Consider the following 14,735-nt stretch of genomic DNA (forward strand, 5'->3'; position numbering starts at 1 on the left):
TAAAAATCTTACTCTGCTCTCTGCAGGATCCCCAAGAGGGACAGGATCTAGAAAGCACTGCAAAGCTCTCCCCCCATATAGGGCTTCGCTGGGTTGCTCCTCACCCCCAGGTCAGTGATCCCATCTGCTCCCTACTAGGCAAAGAGACTTGAAGATGGAGAGACTTGGGGCACTGGGAGGAAAGCCGGCCCCGCGGGGCTGCCCGGGGCATCGATGGCAAATTACAAACGTGTGTGCTCTCAGTTTCTCTTGGTGCAGAGCTGTGACCGCAAGTCAGGACCCGCTGCAGCAGGAGATGATAATCATCTCCGAGAGCCAAAGTGTATCGGGGCATTCACGTCACTTGAGATTAGCTGGTTGTTTAACATCTGCACAGATTTCTCTCTCCACCTCCACATAACACCCCTCACGCAGCTATGAAACTCATTTAATTCCCTTCCAAGAAAGGCTGAGTTGGAAACGTCACACTTTGTATATCATCGCACAATTCCTACGATGAAACACCCAGCCTAAATGGCAGTATCGGACTCTGGTGCTATTTGAAGGCCAGCAAGCTAAAAACACCTTACGCTGCTTTTTAAAAATAGCTTACAAGAGAGTTACCAAGTTTCATAAACACCCAGTTACTCTCTTGTTAATACTCAGAGGTTGACTGTTGTTTTCCCGTTCAAAGGTGCTTCCCTTGCCACGCAGCTCAGCGGGGAGAGCACGCAAGCGGACGCAATGGGAAGGAAGCGTTTACACATGCTAATGACTTCCACTGAAGGAGCACAAGTACTAACAGGGAAATTGTGCTAAAGAGACAACATGCCACTTCCTTGTCAGTCCCTATTTGGCCACCGCAAGGTACTTGGTGCTCAGAGCCGTGGGTGAGGCTGGGGATGGCCTTCCCAGCCCCATGGGAAAGCCAAGGCGTGAACGAAGGGAAGACGCATTGGCTTGGACCCCAAAGGCAGGAGAAGCCGTTTGGCAGCGGGGCCGTTTCGGCACCACACTGGATCAAGGGGCTGAGGACAGACACGGGCCCTTTCCCATTCCCAGCAACGTGGGTCCGGGGGCCAGAGCCCTTCCAGGTGCTGATCAGGCCATTTCACCATGCGCATCTCTCTTCATACCAGCACAGGTTTCCTAAATTCACATGGGGCCCTGTTTATTTTTCTTTTTTTTTAAAAAAAAATCTACTATTGTATTAAGAAGTGTTTTTCTTTTGGCAAAGGTTACTGCGGGGCCAACGCCGCGCGGAGTCTCCTGCCTTCCATCACCCCTATAACCTCTAGGCAGGAGCTTAGCCCGGCTAATACCGCTTATCTTCAATGAAGGCAGGCTTGTATTTCCACCACCATATAAAAGATAGATCCCAGTGCTCCCCCTCTCCCCCAGTGCATTCTTTGAAATGTCACCCAGGCCTTGTTATTGCTGGGAGGCTGGAGAGCCAGGGATTAACGGCCTCAGGCTGCATTAGGCTTTATTTGTCTAAGCAGCCAAGGGTAAGGAGTGGCCATAAATATTGTGAAATGCGGAGTGTTGTGGAGGGGCAACGTTGGGCAACGCAGACACCATGGCAGCAGGCATCACGTCTTGGCCTGGGCACAGTTTTGGTGTGACCGATGTAGTTGGACAGGTTCCTGCCTCCCTACAACACAGGAGGTTTGGGGGACATCAAAACCCATCCTCAAATATTCAAACTGGGGACATCAGGCTACCACCCATGCCTTCTGGTTGCCTCCATTAGTCCTCGTAGCACATGAGCAAGTGTGGGGGATCTACCTGACCAAGTGGGAAAATCCCACCGCAACACTGTCACCCAAGGGGGCACATACTGGGGTCTGAGCCTGTCTGCCCAGAACAGGGCTGTACAGGGTACACTGTGGCTCCCCTTCACTTGTGCGCTGGGACGTCACGGCACAGGGAGGAGATGAAGAACAGGGTATGCCCCGATCCCATTCCAGCACCGGCGGCACTGCCCGAGCCAGCGCTTACAGACAGCAGCCCAGAACCTGCTGAATCTGACAGTTTGGCAACAACCAACAAACCAAATGAGGAGTCATCAGGCCCAGATGCACACTACATTAGCTAAATTGCTTTACAAAGGCGTCACCGCGTAACTCTGTTTGCAGGCAAGGTGGTTGCTTCCCCTGTGTGTCATCCCAGCACAAGGACCGCGCACCGCCTGCCCAGTGGCATGGGGAGTTTCTTGGCGTGAATGCATGCATCTCCCGTGGGAGCATCCCGCACCACAGCCAGCCACCGTGCTTTCGGGAGATGCCGTTAAACTTCTGCCCTTTGCTTCCCGGGGGCCAAGCACTGCAGCGTGGTGAAGGGATGATGGCCACTTAGAACAAATTACGCCTCACTGGGGACTCTGCTCAGGCTGGGACAACCCAACGCGTGAGTGATGGATTTCTGTGGGCACTGCATGCCGTCACCTCTGCTGGATGCAATTTTGCTTGCTGTCATCACTCTGAGCTGGCAGTTTCCAAATCTGAGTACAAACCACAATTCGTGCCCAACTTTCTTGCCTCAGTAAATATCAAGATTTACTGTCATCCATGGAAACTATTGACTTGACCCTTACTTTTGTCAGTATTTATTTTTTTAGGTCACTATATCTAACATCCATCTCGGCAGACGCCAGTATTTCAGAAATGGAGAAAACAAGTCACAGGGGGAGAGCCAAGCCTGGAGCTGAACCTCACTGTCAGCGCACACGCGTGTGTCTGCGCAGACACATACATGCTTCCCCCAGCCAGTGCGGGACCTTCCACACGCAGGGAAACCAATGGAGGGTTTTCTAGGCTCTGCTACGCAGCCCTGCGCTTTTTGTAGCTTTTGTGGGGGAACACATGAAACCAGTAAACCTTTTGCAGACTTCCCTGCTGCATGAAGAGCCCATGTGCCTCCGTAACTCAGAAAGCTGATGGAGGACCCCAAAACCCTCCATGGGTCTCCTGGGACTTGTGAACATGCAGACAGACCTTCACAAACCTGTGAAGCCACTACCCAACTCGGTGCACCTGGCTGGGCCCCGTGGGGTCTGCCGAGCCCCATGAAGCCCTGCCAGCGGCCAAAATGGTGAACCCACTGCAGGATGGGCGCTTTGCGTCCCCAGAGAGGAAGGGGATGGTGACCCAGGCAGGAGGCCTGGCTGCCATGGGCGCTGCTTGCTGGCTAGCGCTGGCCGCTCAGGAAAGCCATCGTGAGCTTGTAAATTCTTTATAAGCTTCCCACGTGACACAATTACCCAGGAGCCAGATCCTGAAGCCCTTTCTTCTCTCTTTACTCAGACCAGTTTCCACTGAAGTCATCGAGGCATTGGCCTAAATACAGCTGAAAGACTTCAGGATTTGGCCCAGTAATAAAAACTTCCTTCCTTTGTCTACTGCTCACTCCACATGATCCCAATACCTCCCGGCCTCCTCCTGGCCACGTCTCCCGAGACTGGGGCCATCAGTTGTTTTGGTTGATGCTGCTCTTTCATTTTACCCTCTGCCAGACCGTGCCTGTCCCCTCGTGCAGCTGCGAGCTGCTGAGGTAGAGGGAGCTGGGGCGACCGGCGAGGAAGAGGGTGGATCGCAGGGTGAAACGCAACCCTGCAGAGGGGCAGTGCCGGTCCTGGGGACATGCATGTGTGCGGACACCACGCAGGCTGGGAGCTGTCTCGGCCATCACCTCCCCAAAGGCAATTCCTTCAACACCTCTTTGAGGATGGGATGGAGTGCCTCCAAAAAAGCCTTTCTCCCCCCCGCTAACTGTAGAGCAAGTGCCTTAGGCTATACACTAAACTGTTGTGTGACGGGGACCGGGTGAGATGACTCCTGCCCAGGAAGGTGTAGCAGGAAGTTAACTCATCTCGCCGCAATGGCGACTATGCATCACGCTAGGAAGTGACACCATAAGAACCACGTATCATTTTAAACAAATAACTTGCAATATGAATTTTGCTGCTTCTTCTGCCTCAGAATAGCCAGGAGGATGCAAAGCCCTGTTATCCCCCATGGGTACCTCATCCCCAGCACAGCCGTCTGAAACGTGCACTGGGGTTGGGGGCAGGAGGCAGGAGCTCCTGCTTCCTTCCCATGTCTACCAGCCTTGCACACACCTGTGGCACTGACAGAGCAATATATGAACACAAATGGACAGATACAGCAATTGCCTTCGCACCAATCTCCCTGCCTGTGCTGCTTGATGACAGAAAGCAAACACAAAAGGAATTTGAACTTAGCTGAAGTGAGAAGCATTTGGTCCTGAGGTACCAGCATAGTTTGATGACCTAAACCTCAATCCTGCAACTCACGGATGCTCAGGTAGGTGACCTGGTCATATAGCAGATTGCTCAGAGAGCACAGAAACAACTCCTGTGAGTTCCTGCTGAGGACTTCAGTCTTGCAGGGAGATTTTTAATATTGCTCAGCTAAAACTAAAATGGTCAGACACGCACCTTGGAGCATGCAGCTCTAACCACCCCAGGGAATGCAAAACTCTGAGCACCAGAGGACCGTTGATCTCAGGGCTGCGAGGCTGTAGCGTGGCCTTTGCGCAGGTCTGTGTGAGCCCCGTGCCACCCAGCCCAGCTGAGCCGGCTTACCGTGCCCTGCATCCCAACGTGGAGCACAGTGATGCCAATCTGTGCATTGCACAGACTAAGAGTAAACGTCCAGTCCAGCGGCAAGGGCTGCCTTGCTTAGGGCTTGCTCTTTAAAAAATACAGTCTCGCTGTACGTTCTGCCCTTTTTAAATACATTAATTGCCATGGAAACAATGCTCTTATTGGTATGGGAGCAGCCTGGTGGCCTCCACAGATGCAAGATAAAAATCAATGGATACATTGAAATACAGGCTGTATTTCAGGACCTTTTGTGGTTTTGGGGCTGGTCACCATGGGCACATATGAGAGAATGGCTCAGACACTAGCAAGATGCCATCTTCTATGGAGAGAAAGCTGGGGACAATAAAACATGCAGTAACATCTCCTGTGCAGTGTTTATCTGCTCGGTTAGAGCGCCCTTGTATGGGAGCTGGTCCCAGTACTGATGTGTGTGCTCAACTCCTGGCACTGGACATCACTCCCAGCTCCTGCTGAAGCATCCCAGCCCTGGCTGCCCTTCACATCCTCATTATCATAGTGGAAAGCCTCACCCGGTCTCAGACCTTGGCAGGGTAGCCTTGCTCTATGCTTCCCCTCTCCCCATCCATGGCCTGTTCCACCAGCTCAGATACCTCACCAAAAAGAAAAAAAATGCCGATATAATACATATATGCCATCGCTTTTTGGCCTTGAGAGTCTTTTAAATAGCACCGAGGGGGTCTGTACACAAACCAGCACAAAGGGAAGGGCTGCGAGTGCCCTTCCCTCCCTACCCGCAGCCACCCCTGAAAACCCGGTGCAAAGGGCGGCCCCGGCTGCCCGGCTCTCCCCTCCCGGTGAGGAGGAGCGCTGCCCTGTCCCCTGCCGTGCCGCCCATCATAAAGGGGTCCCTGAGCTGTTATCAGGCAGTGACAGTTTCCGCCATCAGATTCCTCCTGTCCGTCAGGAAAGCTAAATAAGGAACGTCGTTCAGGCGGCTGCAGGAAGAGGGGAAATGCAGGGACATCCGGCCCAGCTGCCAATTTTTCCTTTCCCATGAACCACCGCTGACCTCCGCCAAGGGAGAACCTGGACACCCAGCCTGGCATCGGCATTGCTCGTCTTCACTTAACCCTTCCCCAGGGGGCTGGCCCGGCCCCTGGAGCCTGCCCGGGTGGGTGGCCTTGCCATGCCGTGCAATGCAGCTGTGGTGGGATGGCATGCGGGTGCTGCGTCACCGGCGCTAGCACCGCAGATCAAGGCGGGCGGACTCGGCACACCGGCTGGCGTTCACCCAGCCAGCTGGAGCCATGGCCAGGAGAAGGCTTAACCCCTCCACGCCTGCATGTGGGTAGGTGGCTACACCTCGTGAGGCAGCAACGGGTCCCGAAAGCATCATTGAGCCACTCTGACTCGCTTCCCTCTTTGCATGCACTGAGACGGGGAGCAGGGCCAAGCTTATTCTCTCGCTAAGCCTTCTGCAACTGCACTGGGGTTTTCCAGGCTCTGCTGAGAGTTGTAACTAGCTCTGGACTGGCTGCTGCAGGCAGGTAAAATCTCATCTCCTCTTTCTCTCTGCTCACTCCAGAGCTCTGCCCGTCAGTAATGGGGGATAAAGACCAGGAAGGTCTGCAACCCCCTCGGCTCTTTCTCATGGTCCTTCCTGGGGATAGCCCTGGGGTCCTTGCTGCCTTTCACTGCACAGACGCAAAGCAGGGGAACAGCAGCCGCCTGGTTATTACATGCTCAGAGAAGGGGAGACCACAGCACTTTCTCAGAATATTTCTTGCCTTTCCGCACCACCCCGTTCTCTACGTTTCCCCAGTTTGGAGTCTTTTCCCAATGCCCTAAACCAATCCTCCCTCATTAACAAATGACGTCTGTCCCATGGCACCTCCAGGTTTGGCCCGCAAAGCCTGCGCTGGAGATCCTCGCCCTGGAAGGAGGGGGCAGAAACACAGCAAGAAAAACAATTCACACGTGGGAGAAGTTGTAAGGTGAAATACAAGTCGCTGGCTGAAACATGTTTCTGCTACCTCAGCAGGGAAACGACTCCAGGAGAGACTCCCCGCTTAATATTCTCAGCTTATAAAACTTAGTGGGAGTTTCACCACCGGCTGCCGCGGGGCCAGGTTTTCACCCTCCTTCTGCTGAACTTGCACCTAGAGACGGAGCAATTTGCCCACAACGGCTCAACAAAACGAGTGGTCACGCTGGGCTCAAGGGCTTGTGCCTCCTTGCCGACTTGACCACAGGCCATCTTCGCTTCCACTATTTTGTGTTAACAATGAGGCACTGCAGATGGGCAATAATACTGTGTGCCAAACATCAGAACTATTTTGACCAGAGAGAAAAAGCCCCCCTGGGACCTGGCTAACCCTCCCTCTTAACAACGTGAAACAAGAAACAAAGGTCTGGGATAGCCAGAGGCAATAAAAACCCTGGAATTAATTTAACCAGTCACTAGATGCCAGTGCAGCTGCAGCAGTATTTCTTCTCCTAATGAAGGACAAAAGATAATTCCGGCTCTGGCCCAGGGCAAGGCTCAGCACTGGCTTCCCCAACAGACACTGCCATGCACCAGGTGGTCGCGGTCCCCCCCATGGCACCCAGCTTGCATGGGACCCTCTGGGGGCTATGTGCCTGGCTCCTTGCTGCCCCTTACCCAGGTGGAGATTTGCAGGAGCTGCCTGGGGCAGGTCAAGGTGAAATGTGGTGCTGAGCACCTCTGGCTCCCAGTCCGGGGTGGGAAAGGGGGCTTTCAGCTTTAACTAACCACCTGTGGGTTTTTCCTTGCAAACCCACGTATTTTTCCATGCACGACTGCCTTTGGGCCCAGGCAAACGTCTAACATCCACAAGGCCCTGTGGCAATGAGCTCCACCTCTGCACGGTGGTGTGCAACAAGCCACCGGCCCCCTGCCATGCTCCTCATCCTCCCACCACGGGAACCCGCCAGGAACTGCCTTCTCCAGGCGAGCTGTGATTTTGCAGCCCTCTGTTGTAATGCTCCGGCCCGTCTTTCCCAGCGGAAGAGCCCTGCGACGTTTAGTCATTCCTCACACGGAAGCCACCACGACCGCTGCTCCTCTGCTCCAGCTCCCCACCCTCCGCGGGCAACGCAGCCTGTGGGGTCCGGCCATCACAGGGCTTTCTGCTTCTCCCCACACCTGCAGGACCCCCCCGAGACCCCCATCACCCCAGGCTTATTGCAGCTTTCCCCCACCACTGGGTTTAAATACACAGCCCCCCCAAACTGGGGGTGAGGGAGCCCCCCACCTTGTCCCCATTGCTTGGGGCTGTTTCAGTCCAGCAGGCTGAATGCAAAGATGCCACGTTCATTTGGAAACGCCTCTGCTGCGTCTGCTCGAGTGGCTAGGGAGAAGCTGGGTGAGATGGGTGCTATCTCCAGGGCTCATGTTGCTCCCCAAAGCTGCTGAGAGCCAGGCAGACCTGGGGACCCATCAAGAGCCCCCCTCCTGCTTGGAAGCCACTCTGCAAAGCAACCTCCAGAGCGCTGTGGATGCCCTGTACGGCATTGGAGAAACTGCTGCCTGGCCACGGCCCCCTCCTGCTGCCGTTCCCGTGGGATCCCGCTCTCCCTTTCCCTCCCCAGGAACTGCCCCGGGACGCCGGGAACAGCCTGTTCCCTCCTGGCCGGCCAGGAGCACCTGCCCTTCCCATGCCTGCCCTGGAAAACACCGCACCAACGCGGGGCCAAGAGACACCTTGGGGACAGTGATCCCGCGTGGAACGTGCCCACGGGAGAGAGAGGTAGCAGAGTGGGGTGGGACACGCTGCAGGAAGCCCCCTCCTGCCCCGCCTGCGCTGGCCAGGGACATTGTGCTGCTGGGGGAGTGTCCCCTCGACCAGACGTCAAATTGAGCTCAGCAAGCTGTTTGTGCAGGCAGTGAGCCGCGGGCTCGCATGCCCAAGCCAACTCCCAGCGCGGTAGTTGCAGCCCATTCATCTGAAATCGTCCCTAAGCAGACAATGGGGCACAAGGGCCATGGCTGCCCCCTCCCCGGCAGCCCCCGGGGACCACAGGCTGCATCCCTCCTATCACTCACCTCCTCCTTGGAGGCCCTGGCTCTGCTTCATCACTAACAAGCGACTGGGTTAAGCCAGAGCGGGGTTTGTTGGGCACTCACGGGCTTTTGCATGAAAGGGTGTTGCTGAAATGGCCCATGTTTATTACTTGCAATAAAGCAACTGCTTCAAATCCCAGCTGCGAAGGCGAATGTTGCTGCTGGCACGGTCAGTGTGGGGCTGTCCGAGCACCCGTCCGGGGAGGTCTGCATAATCTTAGAGGAGGGCAGGCAGCGGCAGCCAAGGTGATCGGCTCAGGTCCTACACAAGCACAGGCCCTTCCCTCATGCCAAGGGCACATGCTTTTCAAAGCAGCAAGCCACAGTCCCCAACAGGATTATTTGGCTGTGGGGTGGTCAGCGCTGCTCTCTGCACCCAGGGCGTCGCGGCTCAGGGAGCACACGCTCTCATCGCCATCCACAAAGGGTTACCCCGAGATGCCCTGGGATGCTGGGGCTGAACCTCCACCCGCTGCCCCCATCACACCGCCTGCAAAGGGCAGCACCTGCAGCACCCCAACTCCACTCCATCCTGGGAGCACCACAGAGCTGGGACATATGGAGAGCCTGCGTGCTCTTACATACGACATCCCCTCCCAGCACTGGCCCGTTTAACCAGGTACCGGGGTGCAGGAACAAGCAGGACGCAGGACCCAGAGGCAGAACAGACCTTTCATGATCCTGAGATGAATATTTCACCCTTCCCAGGTGGAACAGTCTCATATCCCCATCCCTGCTCCCAAGGGGAGCAAATATTTGCACCCAGTTGGGATTATGGTTAATGAGGAATTTGTGGGTCATTTACACACTGTCAAACTGGTCTCAGGTAGAACTGAAGAAGAGGCAGCAAATCCCCAGGGTACGGTCCCCCACTTGAGCTCCGCATCGCCCTTCGTCGCTGCACTTATCAGGCAGCGCTGGTGAACTTCAAAGCTCTGCGCAGCCCTGCGCTGACGAGGCCCACACATCATGCAGCCGCGCTGGCCAGAGCCTCCCAGGCACCGCTCCCCGCACCTCCGGGAGATGAAAGGACCTGAGAACAGCTACACGATGCTTTACAAATTGCTAACAAGAGAGCTCTGAAGAGCTGCAGCTCCCACCGCGATGCCACCAGCAGCAGTTCCCTTTCCATCCTGCCTCCTGGAGCAACCCCTGAGCTCTGGCAGCCCGGTGGGTCCTTCAGCCCCGTGGCACCAGAGCCATCAGCAGCATTTTGGGCAGAGCAGGTTCACAGTGCCACTGCCGGCGATGCTGTCTGTACTGCACCTCTGCACCGCCGCGGCCAGACCTGCAGGCCTCCGGTGAGCTCACTTCAACAACGGCAGCAAACGCCGCCGGTGACAGTGAGTGACTGAGCCGAGGCTACAGAAAATTCTATTTATGCTCCCAAAATTCATCTCCCCACGTTGCAAGCTTCCAGCGTTCCCAACTTTCTGTCGGTCTCACTCTGATCCGGGCTGTAAATGCTTTACCCTTGCAAGCAGGAGCTTCCTTGGGGGAAGCTGGTGGGGCTAGTGCCCCATCCCTGCTGCCCTGGCAGTACCCACCCAGCTCTGCTCTGCCCCGCGGTCTCTGCTCTCTGGAAGGGCATTGCAGTCCCATCTCTGCTGTGGTTCCACACCCACCTGACCCAAGCTGTGGCCAGGGGGTTCAACTTGCTGCCCAACAGCCTTTTGGCCCAGAAGTGCTATGGAAAGGAAAAGCATTTCACCGGGATCTGCCTTGGGAGACTTCCCAGGCAGACCAGAGCTGCCAGCGACCGGCTGGAAGAGGCAGGCTGGACGGCATCGCGTGGACCACCGCCTCCTCGCACCTTCCTCCCCAACACGCTGCCCGGCACTCACAAATTAATGACTCCGTGCATGAAAAAATAAACAAACAGAGCAGGGAGCCGTCCTCCAGGCTGCCGTCCCGGCCAGGCGCTTCCCCGCGCAGAGAAATCCCTCCTGCGAGAGCCCGATGCAGTTTCTCCCCGCTTGCAGCGAGCACACCCGCGGCACGGGCACGGCGTGGGCTCACCCGCGGCCTCGCCCCCCCCGGCCCCCGCAGGGACGGCAGCAGGGTCCTCCCGTCCCGTCCTGTCCCTGCGGGAACGCTGTCACAGCCGTCGGGGACACCCGGGCGGGCACCGCGACGCGTCCCCGTCGGGGCGGGGGGATCCCGGGGCGGGCCGTGTCGGGGCTGGGGACCCCGGGGGCGGGCACCGCGGCGCGTCCCCGTCGGGGATGTGGGATCCCGGGGCGGGCTGTGTCGGGGCTGGGTAACCCCAAGGCGGGCTGTGCCGGTCCCCTTCGGGGACGGGGGACGCCGCGGCAGGCAGCGCGGATCCCTGCGGGGTCTGGGGGACACGCGGGCGGCAGCGCCGGGTCCCGTCCCGCCGGGACAGCCCCCGTCCCCAGCGCGCCCGCAGGTGCGGGGCGGGCGGCAGAGCGGACAGCCCGCAGCCCCGGCCGGGCAGGGCAGCCCGCGGCCCCGCGGCGCTCACCTGCCTCCGAGACAATGCCGAGCCAGAGCCAGAGGGGCAGCGTGCAAACTCTCTTCATCTCCGGGGCTGCGGGCGGGTCCGTGCGGGGCGGCGCGGAGCGATGCGGTGCGGAGCGCCCCGCGCCCGAGCTCTGCTCCCGCCGCGCCCCAGCTGCGGCGACGCGCGGCGGCGGGCGGGGAGCACCGGAGCCGTTTCCTTTTCCTCCGCCCGCCCGGGCCGCCCGCCGCCCTCCGCCGAGCCCGCGGGGCGCCGGGCGGGCGGCGGGGCGGGGCGGGCCGGGGCGGGGCGGGGCGGGCGGGCGGAGAGCGCGGGGGGGGGGGGGGGGGGGCGCACCTGCGGCTGCGGGCACCGGCGGGGTGTCTGCACCCCCCACACCTGCGTGGGTGCGTGCAGCTCCCTGCACCTGTGCGCATGGGTGTCCCGCACCTGTGCGCACGGGTGTGCAGCCCCCTGCAGCTGGGTGCACGCGTGTCCCACACCTGTGTGCATGAGTGTGCATCGTCCCTGCCCCCCGTACACATGAGCACCCCCACACCCGTGCGCATACTCACGCGAACACACGCCCTGCGCGCCTGTGTGCACCCCTGTGTGTCCCACCTGCGTCTGTGTGCACGCGCAGCACCCCGCGCCTGTGTGCAAATGCCCACACATCTCCTTCTTTCTTGTGTGCGTCTGGGTGCACACCCCGACCTCTTGGACCAGAGGGAATGCATACAAATACCCTCTCACACCAGTGTGCGCACGCCTCATGTGGACGTACACATCTCACATCTGCCTGCACACACACCTGCATGCCTGCACGCACCCCCCCCAGAGCCCATACCTCACACCTGTATGCACACACCCAGGCGTGCGGTCCTGCACACACACCCCGGAGCCCCACTCCTCCTGCACCCCCCAGGGGCACACAAAGATGCACAGGCACTTTCTCACACCTGTGTGCACACACTTGCACCCTGCTCATTTGGGGGAGTGCTAGGGGCCCCCACTCATGCCATCCATCCATGCACACTGCCAGCAGCGTGAGGCAGCCACGTTGCCCCCCAGCACCGTTACACGTGGCACACGCACCCCTCCCTGGCAGGTGTACACCAAAACCCATGCACACGACCGTGACGTTGGCAGCAGGACGGTGACGGTGCTGCTCCACACGTGCCAGCGGCGCTGCCCCCACACCACTGCCACTGCCAGCGACAGCAGCTCCGGCTCCGGCTCGGTGCGAACCAACTGTGAACACGCTGCAGATGGAGGCGAAGGCAGAGCTTCGGGAGTGCGGCAGCAAGGCGGGCACAGCCCCGGCCGGCCGCCTGTGCACCCAGCAAGCGCTGAACGGATAAATAAGCACGGCCCCACGCTGCGCCCGGGGGGGTTATTAATTATGCACGCTTGCAGACAGCGAAGAAAGAGCCTGAATGAGAACCATGTGCTCATTGCTTCGAAAAGGCAGGAAAACTTCTTATGCGCTCAACTGCTTTCATTGCCAAACCCGTGGAAGAAATCACCCTGTGCCTCTCCTGAAGCCATCAGAGGGACTCCAAGCCACAGAAGTTATTTTACCCAACTCCCCCCAGCCCAGTTAGTGACTTTTTAACCCTGAGAGCGCCGGCTGCATTGCTTTTCAGCACACTCATCTTGGACCACCTCCCTCTTCCATCCCGAAGGAGCGGAAAGCGGTGGTGTGCCTCCGTCTCAGGTGGGTGCCCAAATCCCTGCAGGTTTCTGGAGAGAGATTTTTAAAACTTGCCATGATGATGGGGTGATGAGGCAGAGCTGGGGACCGCACAGAGGGGCAGCACTGCCCACTGCCGCAGGGAGAAGAGCTGAGATTGTGGGATCAGACCCCTCCCCGGTGCCGGGAGCCGTGATCAGAGATGGGGCAGCCACGGGGCTCCGCGCCATGGCAGCGTACCCACGCTGGGGACCACTGTGAGCATCAGGGGTCATCGTGCACCTGAGAGATGAGCAGCAAGGTGGTGAGGTGTGGACAGTGATGGAGGGATGAATCACATCACACCGCTGAGATGCTGGAGAAAATGCGAGACCCAAGGGCTGCCTGGAGAGGCTGAGTGTGAGATGAGAAGAGAGTCTGACCTGGGGTGTGTGGGGGGATCCTCTGGCACCCCAAAAATCGAGGGCTTTTGGCATCCTCCATCCATTGCAGTCCAAATGTGGCACCGTGCAGGCGGTGGTGGCCGGGACCAGCCCGTCCATGCTGCCATCTAACGGTGGGACGCCGGGGAGGGCTCGCCCCGCCACGATGGGGAATTTTCCATCGCAAACACAGGGTGACTGTGGGACTGATGGGACCTTTCCACTGTTGCCGCCCTGGGAAACAAAAGGACCTTATTTTAGAATCTTGCCTTTCTTCTGGCACATGGGGGGACCCGAGGAAGCAAGGGCTTCCCCAAAGCACAGGATAAAGACACAGACTCATTGCAGCAGGGGACCAGGGCAGGAGCTGCTGGACACTGCCCAGACCATGGCTATGGGAAAGGCACACTGGGGTGGCTCTGAGGACACCCAGGGACAAAAACGACAAGGTAACCTGCGGGGAAAATACATCCTGGTCCTGGGGGCAGATGGTGAGAGCCAGCCCTGGCAGGTGCAGAGCCTGGATGCTGGAGCAGAGAGGGGTGCTTCACCTCCGTGGTGCCCACTCGCCCATCCCTGTCCCCTCCTGCCCGAACCCAGGGCCAGGCCCAGCCGGTCACTGCATTCCCACCGCGCCCGCAGTTTCTACTCCATGGTGCTACGGCTTATCAGTGAAATGCATTTTTCAGACAGCATTTAACAGCAGGCAGTATTTCCTCGCCGGGCTAACGCTGCACGTATGGCAGCTCAGAGCAGCGTTTTCCCTGCACGACCGAGCCGCCGTACATGCTGCGTGCAGGGCAGTGGCTCTGCCTGCCCGAGCCTTCCTGCCAGAGCCCTTCCCTGCCGGCAGGGCCAGGTGAGGACATTTTACCCCAAAATGCATCTCTGCCTGGGAGCGGCACACCACAGCCAGCACATGCAGCCCGGCAGGAGGAGGAGGAGGAAGGACGTGCTTCCTTGGGAGCCTGCTCAGCCCAGGGATTTGGGACAAGCAGGTTTCGCTGCTCTCCAGCTCTGCCTTTGGCAAAGGGAAGGTGTAGGAGGTGGCAGCGATGGCACTGGCACACATCACAGCAAGCTGCTCGCAGCCCGTGCTGCCACACCGGCCCATGTGGCACACGGCAGCGGTGGGCAGCGGGAACTGGCTGCCACCCTCCTGCCTGCCAGCAGCCACCGAAGCCCGGCTGCGCTTGCTGCCTGCCAGCGGCTGGCAGATCCACTCCCCCTCACGCTTCGGCGACGGCTGCCTGCTGCTGGTCAGCCTTACTTGCCTGCGGTTTCAAGGGCAGGTCAGGGAGGTGATAGGTTTCAGCTCCCCCAGCCGCAGCTCCCTCTGCTCACCTTCCCGCAGAGGCTCTCAGCCCTTGGAGGGGGGATGACAGCCCCCTTGGACAGGGACCTCTTCCTGCTCACAGCAGCATTTCCAAGTCAACAGCTCTTCTCCACTCTTATTTCAGCTGAGGGTGGGAGGTAGCAAGAGGAAGAGGCAGGAGCCAGGAGAGGAG

General features: G+C 58.6%; 1 protein-coding gene across 3 annotated transcripts in view; it reads right to left on the reverse strand.

Annotated features, from left to right (window-relative positions):
* The window catches only part of FLT4 (fms related receptor tyrosine kinase 4), a 61,261-nt gene extending 50,012 nt beyond the window's left edge, over positions 1-11,249 (reverse strand). For all 3 annotated transcript variants that reach the window (XM_076350145.1, XM_076350144.1, XM_076350146.1), the window contains exon 1: positions 11,137-11,249. In XM_076350145.1, the coding sequence (XP_076206260.1) occupies positions 11,137-11,194 (58 nt within the window). In that variant the 5' untranslated portion in view covers positions 11,195-11,249. The remainder of the gene's footprint in view (positions 1-11,136) is intronic.
* Between the last annotated feature and the right edge of the window lie 3,486 nt (positions 11,250-14,735).

This window comes from Aptenodytes patagonicus, chromosome 12, assembly GCF_965638725.1.
Source record: "Aptenodytes patagonicus chromosome 12, bAptPat1.pri.cur, whole genome shotgun sequence".
Classification (NCBI taxonomy): domain Eukaryota; kingdom Metazoa; phylum Chordata; class Aves; order Sphenisciformes; family Spheniscidae; genus Aptenodytes; species Aptenodytes patagonicus.